Source organism: Apteryx rowi, unplaced genomic scaffold, assembly GCF_003343035.1.
Source record: "Apteryx rowi isolate R43461 unplaced genomic scaffold, aptRow1 scaffold_2, whole genome shotgun sequence".
In the NCBI taxonomy this organism is placed as follows: Eukaryota; Metazoa; Chordata; class Aves; order Apterygiformes; family Apterygidae; genus Apteryx; species Apteryx rowi.
Window position 1 is genome coordinate 1,897,305 of NW_020448307.1, and position 21,564 is coordinate 1,918,868.

General features: G+C 42.1%; 2 protein-coding genes across 8 annotated transcripts; one reads left to right on the forward strand and one right to left on the reverse strand.

The window, feature by feature from the left end:
- Positions 1–6,515: 6,515 nt before the first annotated feature.
- Positions 6,516–11,657, forward strand: GNPDA1 (glucosamine-6-phosphate deaminase 1). Of its 2 annotated transcripts, XM_026063499.1 has the most exons (6): positions 6,516–6,678; positions 6,770–6,871; positions 7,934–8,116; positions 8,765–8,949; positions 9,621–9,795; positions 10,068–11,657. In XM_026063499.1, the coding sequence occupies exons 1-6, from the start codon at positions 6,555–6,557 to the stop codon at positions 10,163–10,165; spliced, it is 867 nt and encodes a 288-aa protein (XP_025919284.1). In that variant the 5' UTR covers positions 6,516–6,554; the 3' UTR covers positions 10,166–11,657. The 2 variants fall into 2 exon arrangements, with proteins under 2 accessions (XP_025919284.1, XP_025919285.1); XM_026063500.1 differs by lacking the exon at positions 6,770–6,871.
- A 1,476-nt stretch (positions 11,658–13,133) lies between these two features.
- On the reverse strand, positions 13,134–21,564 carry RNF14 (ring finger protein 14). Of its 6 annotated transcripts, none has more exons than XR_003253100.1 (9): positions 20,786–21,359; positions 20,105–20,267; positions 19,416–19,567; positions 18,503–19,030; positions 17,780–18,008; positions 16,970–17,142; positions 16,208–16,338; positions 14,226–14,490; positions 13,134–13,992 (listed from the first exon to the last, which is right to left on the reverse strand). XR_003253100.1 is itself a non-coding variant. In XM_026063458.1 (9 exons), the coding sequence occupies exons 3-9, from the start codon at positions 20,256–20,258 to the stop codon at positions 14,433–14,435; spliced, it is 1,425 nt and encodes a 474-aa protein (XP_025919243.1). In that variant the 5' UTR covers positions 20,259–20,267; positions 20,786–20,905; positions 21,493–21,564; the 3' UTR covers positions 13,134–14,432. The 6 variants fall into 6 exon arrangements, 4 of the variants coding, with proteins under 4 accessions (XP_025919243.1, XP_025919244.1, XP_025919246.1 ...); XR_003253099.1 differs by having other exon boundaries at positions 13,134–13,662; positions 13,835–14,490; XM_026063458.1 differs by adding an exon at positions 21,493–21,564 and having other exon boundaries at positions 13,134–14,490; positions 20,786–20,905.

Sequence of the window (21,564 nt, forward strand, 5' to 3'; positions counted from 1 at the left end):
CTCAAAGTCATGGTCTTTTAGTGACTTCTGGATAGGGTATGCTGTGAAAGCAGTATTACAGAATTGCAGTATGGGGAATCTTCTGAAGTCCAAGTAGTACATAAGTGTTCTTCTGTGTATGACTGAATAATGAAAGGAACACTTTTAATTACTTTTAATAAGTATTGTACTCTAGAAACTAAACAATAAACCTCAAAAGAGGGACACTAAAACTAGGCACATTTAAATAAGCAGGACATTTAAACTAGCCTAAGTATTTATCAGAGGAACATATGAAAATGGACAAACTGATATTAACTGAAGATGTGTGAGAACAAGGAGATCTTTTTTCTAATATTTTAGTGATAAATGACCCAATTAAGAAAAAAGCAATGACAAAACGTTCACATGAGCTAACAGGTCAAATTATACCTCTGCAACACTCTGTTTTAATAGCTTAATCATATGCACATAGTCTGCAACTGGCAGTTTAAGAAAAAAGTAAAAGCAACAGTGAAGTGCTGTTCACTGTCAAAGACTAGATCATCAACCCATTCACAGTGCTGGGGTCAACTATTAACTATTGTCCTGTTGCTTCCCTTGCTCCCAATGTGCTTGTAGTGTAGACTGTTTGTCCATAAATTTACACTTTTATTGAAGAAATCATCAACTGTAAATAATAAAAGTGAGTAGTACTCCTGTGCCCCCCAGAGGTATACATACTTAATATGCAATAAATGATAGGGTTTGATCATACATATATGTCATATCTTGTTTTCACACTGTGGAATGAAATGCAGCACATAACATCCTCAATACATTGGTATGGTTTTTTTTCCACACCTTCTTCTGAGTTTTAAAAAAGCTGAACCCAAAGTTGTCATTACAATAGTATCAGGCATTAAAAGTATATAACAAATTACTAAAATAATCACTGCCTCTTTTCTCTCTGGCTACTCATCTGTAAAATAAACTATGTAAAATGACTGGATGCTGAAAAAATAATATGGCAAAAGGTTACTGGAGACCAAAGAACTAAAGAAAATAGAGCAATTATACAGAAGGACATACACCTTTATATTTATGATTTGTTCCAAGTGAGATGGAGTGTTCTGAGTGTCTGGAGCTATCACTTCCACACAGGGTGCTATATATTGAGAAAAGATGTAAATAATCATTCCTCTGGAAAAAAAATATTAAAGGATAGAGGTTAAAAAAAAAAATCAAACCCAATGTTCTACAGCATGCCTAGTACTGACTTGTCAGGGTTGCAAAGGTGGCTGCATTATTGATGCCTCTATGAACAACCCTAGTATTTAAAGGTCTATTTCTTTGTTCCTATTCCATAGGAGCCCACAGTTGCATATAATTGTATAATTAGGTTGAAGAGATTTTTTGAGGATTAATAAATGCTGTTTAACAAACGTTCCTCACAGAAAACAACATGAAAGATTTCTTCAACTGTGAAAAAGTAAAGCAAAGACAAGAAGCAGGAGATAGGCCTCTCATATGTGGTTAACTTTGACATAGCCTCTGGCTGTCAATTATTTCTAGCAATTTACTGATATGAAATTAGTCTTAAGACATTCTTTGAGACACCATTAGATACTTTGATGCTGTTCTGTTTCTTAATTTTTTTTACTCAATACAATTTCTCGATGCCTCTCTACGTGCTTGCCTTCATGCCATCCGGTCAAATACGCTACATTTGGGCCCTTGGCCTGAAGTCCCAGTACAGGCCTTTGGAAAGGAAGCTGCACCACACCTCATTAAATCTTGGCAAACACCAGCTTCCCCAGCATGGCAGATGCTGGATCTCATGGATCTCTTCGTACACAGCTTTGAATACACATGTAGTTGCAATTTTCAGTGACTCTATATTGTAACAATAAAAGCTGCCCAGTCAAATCTAGAAAATCTGGTCAGCTTTAATGAGGAATACTTACACAGTCAAGTATCAGCAAGCGCTCTCGCGTATGATCTTACAACCTGGACTGGGCTACTCATAATTTGTGCCTTGTTAACTGGTGCACGGAATTATGCCCCGATAAACCGTAAATATTGTAAGGAAGGGGAATGAAAATAGCAGCAGCATTAAGATGGAAGACTTTCCAAATGTGACTTCTGTTCTCCTGAAATTCAGCAGCAGAACTAAGGTTCTGACTATTGCGTGGTGAAGCTGAGTTTGTGCTAACACACCAGACTGTGACCTGGGGCAAGGCAGGTAGCTGAGCTCCAAAATGGCTTATCCCAGCATAGCTCAATCTCTCAGGGCATGTTTGTTTTGGAGCCCAGCTCACTGACTCCACCAGTACCTTTATCACCCTATTACTTCTTCAGCCTATTGGAGAGATCATGATTAACCAACAGTTTTTATTACTCCCTTGCTATATAGATTAACTCTCCTGCTGTATAGACTAACCATGTCTGTCACGGTGAAGAGTGAAGCCCTGCCAACTTTCCCACAAGATCCTTGTCTACAGAAATTGGAAATCACTGGTCTGTGTGCTCTCCAGAACAGCATAGTAGCTGCTAGTGCACACCAGCAACCAAACTCACAACTGGGATTTGGATTCTGCTGGGAGAAGCTAAGCAGTGAGTGGGGCTTGCAGAAAAGAGCAGTTCCCCTCCATATCTATCCAACATGGAATCTTGTTTCTCCTTTTCTTATAAATAGGGGTGAGAAGGTAAGTGGGACATGCTGGTGACAGATGGTGCATATTAAAAAGGCACTTTAATTATGGGAATTGGAGAGAGTTCTTTATGCAGATAAGTTTCTCACGGCTGCTTTTTTTAGAAAAAAAAAGATCCCAGTGCTCCCAAGCAGCTCCTGATAGAGAAAGCCCTGGGCTCCAAGTGCTGTTGACTCTAGTCACTTCAATACAGAGCAAAAGAAAATAATGTGCTTATTAGAATCCCATGGTTAAACTTCAGCTTCTCCTGGAGAGTAGAAATGTTTGTTTCCTTCCATCTGCTGCCTTTGCAGGGAAGGAAAATCAGCCTGTTCCGGTACCAGGAAGTTCTTCAACATTTAAACAGCTAGCTATAAATATGAAAACAGTAGCATGCATAAATAATCATACCTAAAAATATCCTGCATGTTATTCACACATATAACCCAGCCCTGCAGTAATTCCTAAGTAACACAGGGCTGCATAAAGTATACAGATACATCAGATGTGGGCAGAACAAGACAGCTGTGACAGCAGATGCAGGTGTCTGGCTCTCTTGCACTGTTGTAGGGTTTTTACTCTCATTAAAACATGTTTTGGTTTTTACTGGGAGCTGCCTGCTGCCTACTGCCTCTACATCTTTGCACACTGTATCCATCAAAGCAGTTTGCACAGGAGATTAAAGCAAGAGCCAGACCCTTTGCAATCAATAAGGACCCGCAGCATTTGAATTTAAACCAGGCACCCTGTGCAAAACCCAGTCCTGACTTTAGGGCTGTGTTGTAAGCCTGATCCTCAAATGAAACAGCCCTCCACTTAACACCTCTGAGGGAACCAAAGAAGCACAGTAAAGGGCAGCAAGGCAGGTAACACTGGATCCAGCCATGCTGATAGCAAACAAACCTGAGAGCAATCAAATCACAGCAGAGATAGTGACACAGTTGTCCTACAGCTCACTGCTGTGAGAAGTCCATGGTGTCTCCTGCAATCAATTCTTATGCTGTCTGCGCCTTCAGTATTTGCTTTTCAGAAATCTCAGCGACCTTGCCATGTTACCATAGCAACCATATAAGATGTGAGATCTGATGTGTGTTATCTGCAGYCTAGAGGTGCTGGTGCACTGTAACTATGGAGCTATTCAGCAGTTTTGTCTTTGCACACCAGAAGCCGCATGTGTGTCCCAGTTACTAATGCTTACTTAATTACAATTCCCACAACAACATGCACATGAAGAGATTCATTTATTAGAATCCCTTCTTGTGGGAAATATACAGGGAATGGCATTACAGAGTGAAGCTGACCCAGGATATGAACTGCTTGGACCTTAGGCCAGGTCCCTACAGCTCACAGGAGGCACAAGCCCTCCTATTTAGCTCAGCTCCCCTGTTCTGTGCCCACGAATCTACAGAAATTGTGATTCCTGTCCATATCCTTGGGACCAATGGCTGTATCATGCTGATATTACCCCAATGGGAAAAGTGGATAAGCTATTTTACACAGGGCCACAGGGTGGGTAGCAGCATGCAAGAAAACCGAGGCTGTCCTGCACTGTGGGTGCATGGAGAATGCTTCTACTTTTAGCTCTTCATCCATCACTACAATCACTGAAGTACTTTCCTGCCTGCTGGCTCACCAGTGCTGATGGAAACTCATGGCAACTTTTAATTTGTTTAGTCTCTACGATCTAAACCTCTTCCCATGTTCGATCACGGCCATCTGGCTAAGGCCTGTAACACCCATCATTCCCCATCCAAATACAGACAAAGCCAGGACTTCTCAGGCAGTATCAGTCCAGCAAGGCCATTCAAATTATTAAAATAAGAAGGAACTGCATAGGCAGGATCCTAGGAAAGCAATCTGTAAATTTTTTTTTCCCTCATGAAAGTGAAAAGCTGTCTTAGAAGTAGGAGGCGTGCAATGCAACAGAATATTTAGAACTATAAATGTCTCTAGCAGGGTCTAAACAAACCTCTTAATTCTCATCAAGACTTACAAGGAGAGCTTAGCATGTTTCCATCACAGCTTGAAAGGAGCTGGAGCAACAAAAAAAGTTCTTTTGGTGATACCACTCCTGTCAGGAGCAGCACAAGCATCCATAGGTCATTGTTTGTACTATGATTGTAAGTGCGGTTTAAGCTAAAAACAATCAACTTTATTTATTTAGTATAACACAGGAGAGCTTAAGCCCCTTGGGAAATAGCCAGCCCTTGGATGAGCAAAGGCCCCTGACACATGGAAGCCCTTGGGAAGGCAGGCGGGGAGGAAGATGATTTGCACAGAATTTTGGGGCCAGTTTCCAAACAGTTTATAACTAACTTTACAGGGATTCTGTCCCGTCAGTCAGAGCTCCAGAATAAAACTACAAAATGCCTCAAGAGCAAATGCATGTGAAAGAAAGCCATTTGTTCCTTCCCCTGAGACAGTGCTCTTGGCTTCACTTTACAAATCTTGGTTGCTGAGATACATCCACACCAGCTGAATAGCTGAGTCAAGCAGATCATTACAATGCACTGTAACATCCCAGCAGAAGAAAAAAAAGGAATAAGGAAACTTTAAGATATGTTACCTTTTAAATATATTTGTGAGGAAATGTTGGTTCCAAAAAGCCTGGCCCTTTTAGTGGGTTTTAAATGTTTTTTTTTAATCACTATTTTCTTTAAAAAAAAAAGTGTTCATAATTTTGACTCATTTGAAAAAAACTTTATCGGCCTGAGCACTTAATTATTGTTAGTATTTAAACTAAAATAACTACTTTAAGTTCTAATCCTACAAAATGTCAATGGAAGTATTCATATGAATAAAAAGAATTCATTAACATTTGCAGAGTCAGGATCTCTTACCATTATTGTTGAGCCAAACAGCCAATCCATCTTCTTCCCCAGGAGCTGTCTCGCAAGGAAGAAAAAGTACTTTAGATCATTTTTACAAATACTTCTATAATAAACAGCACCCAATTTATTACTATAAAATCTCTTTTCTTCCTGACTTTCATATGTAAGGTCCAGCACTTAATAAAGATTTATGGGGGGGGGGGGGGAGGAACAAAAACTCCGTGTTTTACATTGCTAATCAGCTACAGAAGTAAGGTAAACAGCCTAAAGGATTTTGCTCTCTCAACGGCAGCATGAGTTGTGTCAACGCTTTTGCTAGAGGCTCACCTCCTTCTTCGGAGCCGAGCAACCTAACGCTTGTGCTCCGAAGGAAGCTCGCTAACGGCGTGGGGCTAACGGTGGAGACGGGATCCTCCCGGCATTGCCATTACGTGGTAATATCACACTAATAGCGGCGCTGCCTGCTCCAGGCGTGCCGTGGCTCCTCATGGCCACGCCGGCAGCTTCTCCGGGCAGCAGGCACCGCGTCGCTGCCTGTGCCCCGGGGAGGGACGGGCAGTTTTGGCCCCACGGGGGACAGACCCAGCCACGTCCTCCCCTGCGACACAGCCACATGCGGTGCAGAGTTTGAGGCGAAGACTGACAAGATTAGTGYCGACATTTTGAAGAGAAATGGGCCCCTGTGAGGAACAGAAGTCTGCGGGCCTGTCCGCGCTGGGCGAGGCAGCTCCCCAGGGCTGAGGCGCCTCAGGGCTCCTGTCAGGGGACCTCTGCGGGGCTCGGCAGCGGGGCAGCCGCGGTGCCGGGCTGGGGACGAGGCCTGCGGCCCGGCCCGCTCTCCCCACCGGGGGCCAGAGCTTCGTCCTCGGGCATCGCCGCGCACCACAGAGCGGCCAACATGTCAACCCCCCGCAGCGCGCCCGGCGGGGTAAAATGGCGGCGGGGCGGGGCTTCGGGGGCGGGGTTGCGGCGCCGCGCGCGCCGGAGGGCACGGGCAGGGCTGGACCGGACCGCACCGGACCGGACTGGATTGAGCCCGATCGGGCCGGGCGGCGGCGGCAACATCAACATCATGAAGCTCATCATCCTGGAGACGTACGCGCAGGCGAGCGAGTGGGCCGCCAAGTACATCCGCAACCGCATCGTGCACTTCAACCCCGGCCCCGGGAGGTACTTCACGCTGGGGCTGCCCACAGGTGGGTCGCGGGGGAGCCGCGGGGCCTGGCGGCGCCGGGGCCGGGGCCGCGGGGCCTCCCCCGCCAGCCTGGCCCCCCCTTTTCTCCGCAGGGAGCACCCCGCTGGGGTGCTACAAGAAGCTGATCGAGTACTACCGGAACGGGGACCTTTCCTTTAAATACGTGAAAACTTTCAACATGGACGAGTATGTAGGTGAGCCGTTTCGCTGCGTGGAAAGCTATGGGAGAAGACGCGGCCGGGATCCCCCCCTCCCCCCCCGGGGTATTTTTCATGGGACAAAATGGATTCAGACGCACGAAAAAAAAATTAAGATCGGGTAAAGATTGCGTTAGGGATGGGAGTCAGCAAGGATCATTTGAAAACCTGTATAAGAAATACTGAAGGTCACCTGGTATTGCCTTGTCACATCAGAGACTTTTGCATTTTATCTCAACTTCAGTGTTGATCAGCTCAGGGGTACCGTTTTACAACTGTGAGCTGAGATAATGCATAATATTAACTACYACCTTTGTTCTGGGATTGTAAAGGTCACTTTAGCTTCAGGTCTCTTAAAATGACTGATGGTCACCAACAGCAAGTAATACCTGTGAGCTTTACGGTTTGGTGCAGCAATTTTTCCTGATCTGGGGTGTAAGATCACTGCATTTCTGTTCGGTGGTGTGGATGGAGCAGTGCAGCCCCTCTCTAGTCAGGCTGGGAAAGGCAGCCCCAAGTCCTCCAGTTCCCAAGGTGAAAAACATAAAAGCTAACTCTGCTAGTGCTAATTGCATGCTGGCCTTTAGAGGTGGGTGGACCAAGAAGTTTTTCTGTGAACAATCCTGATCAAGCTGTGTTAGGGATTAGGCAGTCCAGGTAACGTGGGTTTATAGAATACAGAAAGATTTCTAAAGGTGGGAAAATATGCAATAAATTAGTTTCCAGGCTTCTGCACAGTTTTTRAACTGCTTTAACTAATGCTTACTCAGAGGAAGGCTGAAAAGGCAGTAAGAGAGTAGGCATAGCACATGCCTGCTCTTCTGGAATATCCTTTGTGTGTTGATAAAGCACATGCTTTATGGGAACTATTTTGATTGGTTTAACTTTGTTACTTAGAAAAATAACAACTCATGAAAGTTAAGAGTGTTACATATGACAGACAGAGAAATCAGTACTTTGTAGCCAAAACTATTGTAAGGGTGTGCAAGGCATATGGTTTTACATTATGGGTGATATGCTTTCACTTGTTCTTAGTCCTGTGTGTGCTCTCTTTACCAGGTCTCCCAAGGGATCACCCAGAAAGTTATCATTCCTTCATGTGGAATAACTTCTTCAAACATATTGACATCTTGGCAGAAAACACTCATATTTTAGATGGAAACGCAGCTGACTTGCAGGCTGAATGTGATGCATTTGAGGATAAAATCAAAGCAGCTGGCGGAATTGAACTCTTTGTTGGAGGTGAAAACCTGAAGGACTAGCAGGTTCTAAACACTTGCAGGAAGCATTGCCTTTCGTCTACCAGCTATCTGGTTTAATTTTCTGGAGAGTTCCTTTTAAATGCAGTTCAGTGGATTTGCAGTGAAAGCCACCCCTACACCATCTGCCTGTGATGCTCATGAGTGCTGGCAGCCTTGTCCTCCAATATWCCACTCCCCCAATTTAAGTATTTCAATCCAGTAAGTGAATTATTTGGAAAATGATAAGCAGGAGAAACAGACAGGGCCAGAACTGTACCAAATGCAAAATGTATTACAATAGCCAGTGTTAACAGGGAACTGCTAGAAGTTGTAGTAGTCTTGAGCCCACAGGAGCTCAACACAGTCTTTTCCTATCAGCCTGCTTTTAGATTCTGCCATCTATTTTGTTTTATTATTGTCCCAGGAAAATGAAGGAAGAATCTCTGTTGATTTCAGAGGGGCTTTTGCTAACACTTCTAGCAGGAGTGGCAAATTTGAGCTTGGGCAAAAAAAATTGCAAGTGTGTTTCTCAGTTCTGTGTCTATTCCTGGAAACCTTGAATGTTCTTTTAATGAGAGTGGCATTGGTTCTGCTTCCTACAATAACTGTTTAAGCTAATGATCTGGTTCTTACACTGTCTCTGTCACAGGTATTGGCCCAGATGGTCACATCGCCTTCAATGAGCCTGGATCAAGTTTAGTATCAAGAACAAGAGTGAAGACCTTGGCTATGGACACAATATTGGCTAATGCCAGATTCTTTGATGGCGACCTCTCCAAAGTCCCCACAATGGCTTTGACAGTTGGAGTAGGCACTGTCATGGATGCAAGAGAGGTTAGGAGAAAAGCAGTGACTTAATACAAGAGCTCCTGAGTAGGGTTTCATGGAGTATCTAAAGATTATCCAGACTTGGAGCAGTAATGCACCCTGCTGGCGTAGGCCAGCATACGTTTTTTCCTGCCACAGACAACTAAATGATCCTCCTGTTTCCTTGTGTCCTGCACCACTGCAGAAAGGCTCCTTATCTGTTTTCCATTTTTGCTGTATTAACTTATATTTGTGTAATCCTGCAGTACTGTTGTAACTCGGGGAGCTGGGAAGGTTTTGGAGGATGTCCTCAGTGAAGAAGCTCACCTGATTAAATGATGGCAAAAATCACTGGTTAACTTGATACTGTCCCAGCAGATTGTGAAAACTGTGGGATAGTGTTCAGTTGAGTCTGTACCTTGATTCGTACTTGACAAGTCACTGTCTATAGGTGCCTAACAGAAGAGCTCAAAGTATCTGGATCATTAGAATGGCCCACCAGGCTGTGATTCAGTTAACAAAAATAAAATGCAGTCACAGTGAACAGGAACTGTGTTACAGGGAAATGCTTCTGAGGACAGACATTTTCCCCCATTAGGGACTGGGGCAGCTGTCTTAGTTCAGCAGTGTTTGGAGGTGCTCTCTCCARATGTATCTGCTAGACTCTAACTGCCACTCTTCTGTGTCTCTGAGTCCAGGTGATGATTCTTATCACAGGAGCGCATAAGGCGTTTGCTTTGTACAAAGCCATTGAGGAAGGTGTCAACCACATGTGGACAGTATCTGCTTTCCAGCAACACCCCAACACTGTGTTTGTGTGTGATGAAGATGCCACTCTGGAACTCAAAGTTAAGACGGTGAAATACTTCAAAGGTGAGTGTTTGACCAGGTCAGGCAGATGCTGTATTTAGTTTTGAAGTGGCACATGCCACTCTGTGTTAAAAATGTTTGTTTAATCCACTTTGAAAAGAGTAAGTTCCTTAATGAGATGTACAGTGACGATAAAAGGAAGTGTAATGCTTATAACTTTGTGCATGGGAGCAAAGGAGTAAGGATTCTAGTCACGTGTAATTTCATTAGCATCCCATGAATGAGGATTTTGCTTTATGATGTCTACTTAGTCTTCTTTTTACTTGCTACATTAGGTTTAATGATGGTTCACAATAAGCTTGTGGAACCCTTGTACAGCATGAAGGAGACAGGAGCAGAAGGAAGCCAGTCTAAGAAACCATACAGCGATTAATCTCTTGCTGTTCAGAGTAATGCTAAGCCATCTCTTCTGTTGAAAACCAGCTGTGAAGAAAGGGAATTGCTGCGTAAACTCATCTTATATCTGTTCTTAAATTAGGAAAATGATGATGTGCTTGCTTCTCTCCATTAAAAACAGAGATGCCAAACACCTGCCTTAATTAACCAAATGAGGATGGGATCCAACATACTGTGTTGCACAAACCTTCAATGCTAACTTATTCTCTAAAGGTGAAGTCAGTGGAGAATGAGTTGTTTAATCTGTAAAGCAACTGTAATTGTGGAGAGAATGCTCCAGAACTTAAATGTGGAGATGATGTTGCAGAAATCAAACAGTTAATCATGTAGGAATGTATTCCTTGCCCTTTGAAAGGTATGTTGTGTCATTCCCCCCTCCACAAAACACTCCTTCATACTCATTTAACATGAGAACTGGGCTTGTTCAGCCTGGAGAAGCTTTGTGGTGACCTAATAGCAGCCTGCTTCATAGCTATGAGGAGGCCAACAAGAAGATAGAGCCAGGCTCTTCACAGCACTGCATGGTGCGAAAAGGAGAGACACCATGGCATGAGTTGAATCAAGACAAGGAAAACCTTTTTCCCCATGAGCACAATCAAGCAGTGAGACAGGCTGTCCATCCTTGGTGATTTTCAAGATGTGACTGGATAAAACCTGATCTGACCTCATTGCTGAACCCTACTCAAGCAGGGTGTTGCACTGGAGATCTGAGGTCTCTTCTAACATGAATATTATTAGTAAAAAAGAGCTCTGGCCTACCCTTTACCTGGCTCTTACACAGACATCCCAGAAGCTGGTTTGTGSTCTCTTCCAGCTGGTAGTTCAGGTCTGTGATGCAGGAGCCCCCAGCAGGTGCACAGACTTTGCAACTGCAATTCCATCCTCTCCTATCTGCTCATCTTAGCAAAAGGGAGGCTTCAGACAGCAGTTTGTCATTGTGCTCCTGTGTTAATAATGCAATACCTGTTCATGCATCTATGCAATTTCAGTTATTTGTGGACACAACCCAAACAAAACCTCATCTGTTCAGTTTCAGCATATAAATTTTTATGATCTGGTGTTTAAAAAGTTCTGTGGGAGGGCAAATTGTTCATACGAAGCATAAATGATTTCCACTTCTGCTGTTCGGCATGCTGTCATTTGTGTTGCTGCAGAGCCTGAAGCAGCAGAGTTCTCTCTCCCCTTCCCTTGCTTCACATTGCTACAATTGCTAAATAAGCCTCAAAGGAGAGATTCTCCTGCCTCTGAGCTCAGCCTGTGTTTACGTAAGCCCAATACAGGTGGGCAGAAGTCTGTACTGGCAAGACACCATCAATTCTAAAACCTGCTTCCTAGTTCTGCTGCAGCAAGGGCTCCCATCAAACATTATGAAGGCAAGTGAGGGAGGAGACAAATGGGGAGGGGGGATGTAATTTGTTTATGCTGAAATTCTGTGAACTGTAGATTTGTAATGTAGCTTTCTACAATAAATGCCATAATTTTTTTCTAAGTAGTCCCATTGACTATCTGCCCCTCAGTCTGAACATACTAGTGAAACTTGGAACAGTTTATGTGGCTGAATGGGATTCCAACACCATCTTTCAACAGCAAGTACAGCCTCAAACAATATGAGACCTACTTTGCACAAGGCATTTCTACTGTCTAGAACTACAGCAGTTTGGTAAAAATAGGTACTGCTGCTCCCTACTCCAAGAGCTCGCTTCCACATTTTCCTCCCCTCCAATGTTCGCTTCACAGGCAGCTGCTTCAGCTCATGGTCAGCTTGGAAACATGCCACAGCCTGTTAGTGGCAGTGAAGACAATCTCAGCCAGCCTTCCATCCACAGCTCTGTCTTACCCCAGCTCCCGCCTTCTCCAAACCCACAGAAACCAGGCCTTAGGTTTATATCCCTTCCTGCCAGCAGCTGCTACCTTGCCATTCAGCTCCCAAGTGAAGGCACTGTCCCTCCTGCTGGACTATTCCATCCTTTTGCATGTGCACCACATGAGTAATAGCTGATCAGCAGAAATGCTGATGTGATATGACTTGTGAAAGTGAATGCATGCTATAAGCAAGGGCTAGCAGCTGCAGGTCTGTCGAGGCATCTGCTGCTCACRTGGGCACTGGAGAGAGTTGTTGCCAGGTCCAGGAGATGAGTATAGCCCTCTTTAGAGGGTCCGTCCTCCTCTGCCTCACTGCAGAATTTTGGAGCTCCATTCTGGGAGTCCTGAGTGCCCAGAGCTCGTAAGCAGGGTGGTAACTGGGTCACCATTCCTCCTCTCTTCCTAAGTTCTTGATAGCAGTTGTAGGTCACTGGGACATCTCAAAATATTTTACTATAGAACTTGTAGGTCTGGCAGACATCCCCGGCCACAGCTTTTCATCCCATCATACTCTCCAGCCTGTAGGCCCTTCCCTCAAACCCCCCCCCCCCATCCTTGTAGAAGGATCTGCATAGCCTCCCAGGTGCTTAGGAGATCCAGCATCTCTGCCATCCTCCAAGCAGGAGGACAGGGTTTAAGCACAGACTTCTTGTGACAAACATTCCCTGTCTGCTCACGTTTACAGTTTGGCAGGAAAAAATCCTGCACATGAGCACTAAAAGCGATCACCAAGCAGAAGCGGAACAGAGCTCTATGCCACACAATGACCTGCTGTGCTTTTGATATCATGTCATAATGAAGACAAACAGGGACACAACCATGTTTACTGTCTTAAAGTGAGTTTAGTGCATGTGAAAGGTGCAGGAAATACAAGTTAAACCACACACAATATAAACTTCCCCTCCACACTGTCCTCTAGCCTATAACAAGACAAAGGACCACCTCTATGTACCAGAGGGAATCTGCTGCCCAGATCCTCTCTTGCTGATCTTTTATCTTTCTTTTTATCATTGCCAGTTCCAATAGTATAGACTTTTGTTCTCTGGGAAAGCAACTAAATCAACACTCATTTTGGCCAGATATCTGAGTATAAATTTATTTACTGTCAAATCAAAACTGGGCGAGAGGTGTTCACCTTGAGTTTCTGAAGAGTTTTCAAGCTCCTGAGCTATCCAGACTCTGCTTTTTCTTGTTCTGAACACAGCACATGTAGTTTTAATTTTAAAACAAGTTTTTAGACCATTCTGCAAGTGGAAAATTTTCTTTAAAAAAAAAAAAAAGTGGTTCCCTCCAATAATTATTTTCATGCTCGCAGAACTACTTACTGAGCTCCTAGGGGAAAGGATTTGGTTTTTTTGACACATTCTGAAGGGCAAGAACAGTGAAAATAATGGATCTAGTCCAGAAGCAGATCTACTAATCAAATTCCTTAGATGAAGACTTGGTAGAAAGTAAGTTACTTCACCATCCAAGAAGCAAGAAAAGGTGATTTTCAGTATTTTGAAGAAATCAAGTTAATCTTGACTGTGTATGCATAAAAATGTGTTTCAGGATTTGAGATTCACTCTTTTCACTGGCCACAGACTCTATTCATTGCTGTAGCACTCATCACTGTCAAAATAAAGAGAGGCAATGTAAGTTAGTATGACAGCTACATTGAGATCAGTCACCAAACTGAGTCAGGTGTCAGGAAACAGCTGTTGGTCATATTCTGCAACAGCACCCAGTAAATGACCCAGGCATTAGAGCCAGCAAAAAGGGGGTTAGGGATAACCAACTTTACCATCACTGTTGAAAGTATCAGTGCCAGAGCAATGAGCTGTTTTTCAAAGGAACAGGTGAGGAAGTGCTATAGAAGCAACAGGCTCAAATGCTGAATACAGAAGAAGCTTCCRTGTTGTTTCTGTAAGCTTTCCTTGTCCAAGCAGCATCACTAAAAAGCTCCAGAAAGAACATTACAGCTATAATACAACTGCCCAAAAAAAGCACATGGGTAGAAGTCAAGATCCTTGAAAGGCCAGTCTCCCTGGAGGAAACCCCAAAATATTTCTATGATTTGGTGGGTTAACTTTGTTTTTTTTTTTTTAAAAAAAGGGGCACATCTTGGTACACATTTTTTTTCAGTAATTTTTAGACTTCTGGCTGGTTGTATTTCTCTTTAGCACTAGACATACTTATTAGGGCCTTAAGTCACCACTGGATGGGCAAAATGGTCTCCTTTGGTTCTGACAACATCMTCTGAAGAGTTGTGAGGGTATCCTGCAGCGCAAAGTAGTATCATTCTTTTATCATATTAATGGAACTGAAAAGCAAAAAACTTGACACAAAAATGGACAGCATCTGTGTCTGTTTTTTCAGCTTTTGTTGCTAGAGCAGAGTTACTAGTCTTCCTCTTCAACATCCCAGAACTCACCATCGATGTGCATAGCTTGAAACAATCTGCAAAACAGACGAGAATTTACATCAGGATCTGGGAAAAATGAATCTTAATAAGACAGAAATACAGAAGTGTCAGGTTCCAGAATTTGTGTACATGTCATTAAATACTCATGCTGCAACCCTCAAAGTCAATTAAAATATTTTGTGCTTCTACAGTATTTTACATCAGAAGGCCTAACAACACCTTATGAACATAATGTCTGAAGAGAACCTTATAAATATTAATAGTGCAAGCTGTATTAAAAACCACCTAGTGTTCTGCCATTCCTAGTTGGTATTTACGCAGTATATAATCAGCAACCAAGCCTGCCTGCTCCAAACAGCTTACGATCAGATCAGACAGTATGGAGCTGGGTAACCCACTACAAAATATAAGTAGAGGGAACAAAAGTAAAGGAAGTAAACGTTAAACAGATGGGCTTAGTTAAAAGAGAAAGGTTCAGCAAAACTGAAAGAAAAAAGAACAGCAGGAGACACTGGAAGAAAAGGAGAAAGGAAAACGGGGTAGGAAATGGAAGCAAAAAAAATACTGTTGAGAGAAAAAGAGAATCTTGAAAAGGGCCGAGAACAAGAAAAAAAATCCCATCAGCCCTATTTAAAGCTCCATGAATGCAGAAACTTTCCCCATTTAAYAGACAGGGAAACCAAGGCAGAGAAAGGTGGGTGGGTGGGGGGTGTCTGTGGGTGCTGACAATTTGTATTTAACTCAAGGAAAAGAAAGAAAAACTGGAAGTTCTGACTGCTCTGCCTTCCCACCAGAGGAGCCTCCTTTGGTCCTAGATACGATAGGTACAACGTGTCCTTGCTAAAATTTCAAACAATCAATTAGGACTAAATCAGGCCGAGTTTAGTTCCTAGCTGAACTGTAAAATGCATGTGGGCACATCATCTGTATTGTGGGGCATCCTGTCCACCTGAAAGCAGCATGAGACAGTCTTTTTTACACTACAGCACATTTCATGATGTTTACTTTTGCATATAATTTTCCACAAAAATTGCTCCACAATTCTTCATTCTGTCTATAAATTAGCAAGCCTAAACAGATCCACCTCTTTTTTAAAAGAGCAGAATAAGCAATGGAGTATTGCCCAAAGCACTGGTATTTTAGATTTTGTATCCAGGCACCTGTATATTATGGTGATGGACACAGGACACAATGGAATACATTTGCAAAAAAATTCCCTGATCATATTAGACCTCTTCAGAAGAAGAGGGCTCAGTGAAGCAAGGTTTGAGGCTACCGTTATTAGAGCTCTCTGCTCTGCCTGTCCTTTCCTTTGTCCAGCTAGCAGCAACATCCTTTCTCTACGCATACCCATAATGCTGCTGATGCAAGCCTTCAGGGTTATGGCTTTCTAGAAACAGCCTTCTTACCCAGATCCTTGTATTGCATTATCATTTATCTGAGCACCTTCAAGAAAACATTTCACTACAGACTCTGTCTCCCAGACAGAGGCAGCAAATAAAGCATCAGGAACAGGCCCTGAAGACTTCTCCAGAAAATTAAAACAGAAGTCCTTAGAGAGCAAAAACATATCCCAAATCACTCCCGATTTTTTTTTGCCAGCTCCTTAAAAGTGTAAATATTTTTGAGAGAAGAAACTGTATCTTAAACTGTATAGCTATGTATTTCAAGCTATGAATAATATGGGAGAAACTACGAAAAAAAATACACCTAAGTGGTATTGCACTGAAGAAAATATGTGTAAATACATACCGATTAAAGCATGGGGAAGATGGATCATTGAAGTGCCTATACGGGTTGACCCGTGACAGAGAACCCATACAAAGCCAGCAGAAATACTGCATGCAGCCAGTACACGTCATTTTGTTACAACCGTCTAGTTTCTGGCAGGGAAGGAAACAAGAAACAGCAATAAAAATAAGCCTTATCACATAAATCTTCAGACCTGTCTGTGTATGACACCAGTCCTCAAGACATATCAACTAATGAATAAATTCTACCAGTGATATTTTTCCATTGTTAGTGAACTCTGAGCCAGAATCACAGAATTGTAATTTGGYTGTATTACTAAAAATTTTGGACATTAATATTTTTCTGAAGCTAGTTTTATTTACTAGGGGTACCAGACATTGACATTTCAAAAACTGAAAGTAGTCACATATGAATATTGTATTTAACTTAATTAAAAATGCAGCAGACTGAAACACATGGAAAACAAAGGAATTCCTATGGATCCAGTGTCAACCTGGATCTTTTTTGTACTGGAGTTTGAACAATATCAGCTGCTATATTTACTCAAGTCCCTGAGCTCCAGAAACATTATCTCCTTCTCTATAGAAAGCAGACAAAAATGCAAAGTTCTCTTGTCAATTGCTAGAAATTTACCTTCCCCGGCTAACTTGGAGTCTACAAATAAATCTCTGTTCTGGCCTAAATACAGAACTGACTTAACAATTTCTGTTAGTTTCTGTTAAGAATCACTATGATTCTCCAGTTTTTCCCCACCCTGCTCACCTCTATATGAGTACCACAGCAAGGACAAGACTTTGAGTTCTTTTCTAGCCATTCTTTACTTTCCATTTCCTCAAGGGCTTTCTGAATCACTCTTTTGCCATAACGCTGTTCCAAAAATCTTTTAGTTGCTTCATCTGCTTCTAGATATTCGTTACGTAAATCGATTAATTTCTCTAGGGAGTAAAACAAAGAAACAGCTTCTGTGCTATACTGTATAAAGAAATCCAGCTAATAGCAGCATAAAGTGCTCTCAAAGGAAACTAACATCATTAATTAAAAAGAAAAAAAATACATAAAATTAACCCTAAAATTAATATTAATCCCCCATCAAGTTTTACACACTTTCATTATAACAGCATGAGAACAGTCAATGAAATCAGAACAGGACTACAATGTAAAGTTAACTGAAAAAAAAAGAAATATTATTTYCAAACACACATTTAATGAAACTCTGTCACATGATGTTGAGACCAAAGATTTAGCAAAGCATCCACTTGATCCAGTATAGCCCCGACAGTAGCCAAAAGTGGATTCACAGGAAAGGGTATAAAAGGGCATGTATTATATTATTCTTCCCCTGCTATGGCCTCTCAGAATTTAGCAATCAGCAATTTAGGGACCTCCTGAACGACCGAGTGGCATCCAAGCCATTCTTGTTAATTGCCAGCAACAGACCTATCCCCAATGAATGTGTCTAATCCTTTACAAAGCTCTCGTGGCAATGAGTTCTCTGTTTAATTTCTGGCTTTCAGTCTTTTTCACACAGCGCTTAATTGCTTCTTGATCCGTCTCTGAAATACGATGACTCACCTGCAGTGACTTTACACGGAGAGACTCCATGGTAAGTCATTTTACAGACAGTACAAAAAGCATAGTTGCAACAGGAACATATGCCCATGGTACCACCTGGTTCTTGCATGACTGGCGTCTGACAGCCTGGACGAGGGCAATACACTACATCTGCCATCAAGTCCAGGCTGGACTGCAGAAGCAGGCGGTCGTAACGTGCAAACAACTGCTCTCCAACCAACTCTTTAACCTAAACAAAGAGCAAAGCAAGATTACAAGCATCTGAAATTCTGAGTCTCCTAGCTACAGCAAAAAACAGTAAGTCAATGAAAAAATACCTACAGCTGGGATGAATCCACTTTCCATTCTCCAAMAGATCATGAAATTACTCCTAGAAATGCTATCTTAATAATTACATAATCATTTCAGAATACTGTAAAGAGAAGGCTTATTAGTAATGCAAATCACTGGCACAGGCACTGTAGAGTTCAAATGTAAAACAAGCAGTGTCAAGTGCAATGGGACATTAATTCAGCTCTCTGATCAATGCCAATACTAATGCAGCAGGCAAAATTGGTGCCATGTGATCCCATTTCAACTCAGATGCCTCTGCGAGTCTCAGAATACAAGCAAAATTTCCCCTGGTATATTCACAATGCTCACCATTAATAGCCACACATCGTGTCCTGAAATTATTGTTAAGTTAGCAGAACTCTATCACCGCTGCTTGCACACTTCTATTACCTGGCCAGGAGTAGCAACAGAAGAACACTTTGGTTCTGGACAGTTGAGACAGTGGACCTGCCCATCCCTGATCTGTATTTCAAAGTAGTCCTTCAAGCAGGCTTTGCAGTATACGTGGCTGCAYTCAGTGAAGTACATACAGTCACTGCCCAGCTTCTCACAGAAGCAGATATTGCACAAGTACATCTTGCTGTTAAAGCATTTCCTCCTCTGAGCCTGATCAAAGTCCAATATTTCCCTAATCAGACTTGACAAAGATTCCACGTCCTGTACAGCTCTTTCATCAACGATATCTCCTTCAGCTGCCGCAGAGCCTGCTGCACCACCACAATCCTTCTCAGCATCTAGAGGAACCAAAGGTGTCCTACTCTGCCCATTTCCTTGATGGCACATTTTTAGCTCATATGGGGAGGAAATATTCAGGTAACTCAGTGTTTCCTCCTTCAGAAACTGCATCCAGGCAAATAAGACCACGCAGCCTCGATTCTCTTCCCAGACGTTGTCTAAATGTTTGCAAAGAGCACTGAGCTAGAAAAGAAAAAAACAATTCCAGATTTCAGCAAGTTCTGACTTAACGCATTACAGTTTTCCCCTCCCATAGTCYACCTTAATGCAAATTTAGATTTCAAGTTTTATGTGTGTGCACATACACACACACATACATGTTTATATGTATAAAAATACATATAAAAGTAATAATATAAGAATAATTCTCATAAACGCAAGCTTTCATTCCTCAGAACGGCAAGAAAATAAAAACAGAGAGGAAACAAAAAAAGAGCCAATTAAAATAGAGAAGTAATTTCATTTGTTTTAATTTTCCTTTCATCTACTACATTTACAACTACCAGGGTACTATTAATTATAAACATTTTCATAATCACAAAAGCAATGTTACAAATATTTTGCAAACCTGGGCTTGGGAGAGCCATTTGCCACTGAGGGTAAACACAGGTGGGGAGGTTGATGGGTAATCTGGTGGGAGTTCAAAATTCAGCACAAGTGGAGGCAAAAAGCAAACTGTGTATTCAAACCCGTTGTTCTGGACGCTTTCTGTGGAATTGCCTGAATCAAAGACAATTGTGACAATTTGAGAAATAACAAGAAATGAAAATCAATGAACTGTAACTGTTTACAACACTATCCAAGACATCTCCTTTCATTTGATAAATTTCTGGTTTTAAGATGTTTTATTCTGCCCTAAATAACTGCTCAGTGCAGTAGAATTTTCTGGGGTTGTATGCATATGGTTAAATCAGTGAATACCAATACTGTGATACATCAGATCATCCACAAACCAGTAACCCAGAGACACAAAGCCTCAAAGGAGAAAAAAATAAATAAAGTGAACTTAATTATTCCAAAGAAATGCTATTATTCAGCTCTAATTTTAAAGTTTACTATAGAGGTTACATGCCTGAGGATGAAACAGCCCATTCAGATTTAAAAACCAGCAATATCACAAGTACAAGACAAGGTCAGCCATGATTTTGTCTTAATTGAGGATGCTATAGGTTGCTAAAGCAGCAACCTCTGAACAGATACCAGAAAATTAGCTTACGAAAAGCTAATTTCAGGATAACACAAAATATCTCAACTCACCACTCACAAAAATTTTGAAGTTTTGGGGCAACTCCAAACAAATTCTTGTTTCTCCTCCTTGGGCAGACTCTGCTCTCTTGAATTCATCTTCATCATAAATGCTAGCCAAAGCTAGCAGCTCATCCTCCTGAGCTTCTTTATCTTCTGAAGACATCTAAATTTTCTGTGGAGTTAACACCACTCTACAAGATCAGCTGGGTTAAAACATCTTATTCAAATTACCCATTTGGAATATATATTTTATACTATTAAAATAAGACTTAGAAACCAAAGCAACTGATATCAAACAATACAAAATATAATTAAGCTTTTTTTTTTTTTTACAGGTTGAATAAAAATGTTAACAGCTTTGTAAATATAAAACACCTCAGCAGAACACTGAAAATCAAAAAATAACCTTTTCTGTAACAGTGGCTGTAAGAAAATATATGAAATATACCAACAGCAAAGATGACACAGTAACATTTCATTAGTGTTTGAAAAGGAAAACAGGATGAAAGACAAGAGAAAGGAATTAGTGTCTCTCAGCCAATGTTCTAAAAAGATACATTTATGATTAAAATTATTCCAAGTATAAATAAGAAGTTTTGAACTCCAGGCACGCATCTTGCAGATGCATTCCTATACCATTGAAGTTTCAGGTTTAAGAAAAAATATACACATATATCTTTAATTGATTACCTTTTTATCTACTACTGCCCAGTGACAAAGCTGGTTCCTGATCAAGCACAGGCACGTTAGTAGAGGCAGAGCAGAGACCCTGATCATTCCTCTGGGGGAACTGGAGGTCATCAACTTTTTCTAGTAGAAGGCAAGAAAAACGTAGACTTTGTTGCCCAAGCGCACGTGGTTACGGCCCCCGTGTTTATGAGCAGCCTGCAGCCAAGCAAGCAAACAAACAGGAATCCGGAGGGATTCAAATCCTCCCAGTAGTTCCACTATGGACGCTAATAAACCCCCAGTTTGGGCGGCTATGCTCAGCGATGCAGATCAACTTTTTTATACCTTTGATAGCAGTCATTCATTTATACAAAGAAGCGCTGATTACTGCRATTCTGATTTTTATGATTCGGGAGCCTAAAGGCCCCGCTGAAGTTAAGCAAATCCCATGCTGCTGCCCGTCCCCCCCCCCAACTCAGACAAATTATTCACTGCTCAACAGCAAAGAAGAGGGAGCGCATCCAAGCAAGAAGAGGAARAAAAAGCAAAAAAAAAGGTATGGGGAACTAGGAGGGAATTAAAAAAAAGTGAAGCTAAACATTCCGGCCAAGCTCCCCCACGCGAGGAAGCCGCATGAGAACCGTGCGCATCCTCCATCACTCCTCCCTTATCGCCCCGGTGGGTTTGGGTGGTAGAACACACACACAAAAACCGAACAAATCCCTCACGTCGCTAATTGCCGCTCAGCTAACGCACACAACCGGGAGCCCTCGGAAAGCCCCGCGGGTCCCGGCGCGGTC

Bases quoted from the DNA above. Each gene is read 5' to 3' on its own strand.
- GNPDA1 (XM_026063499.1), top strand. From the start codon at position 6,555: ATGAAGCTCATCATCCTGGAGACGTACGCGCAGGCGAGCGAGTGGGCC. The intron at 6,679-6,769 runs GTGGGTCGCGGG...TTTTCTCCGCAG, and splicing joins CACGCTGGGGCTGCCCACAG to GGAGCACCCCGCTGGGGTGC. The intron at 8,117-8,764 runs GTGAAAACCTGA...TCTCTGTCACAG, and splicing joins AATTGAACTCTTTGTTGGAG to GTATTGGCCCAGATGGTCAC.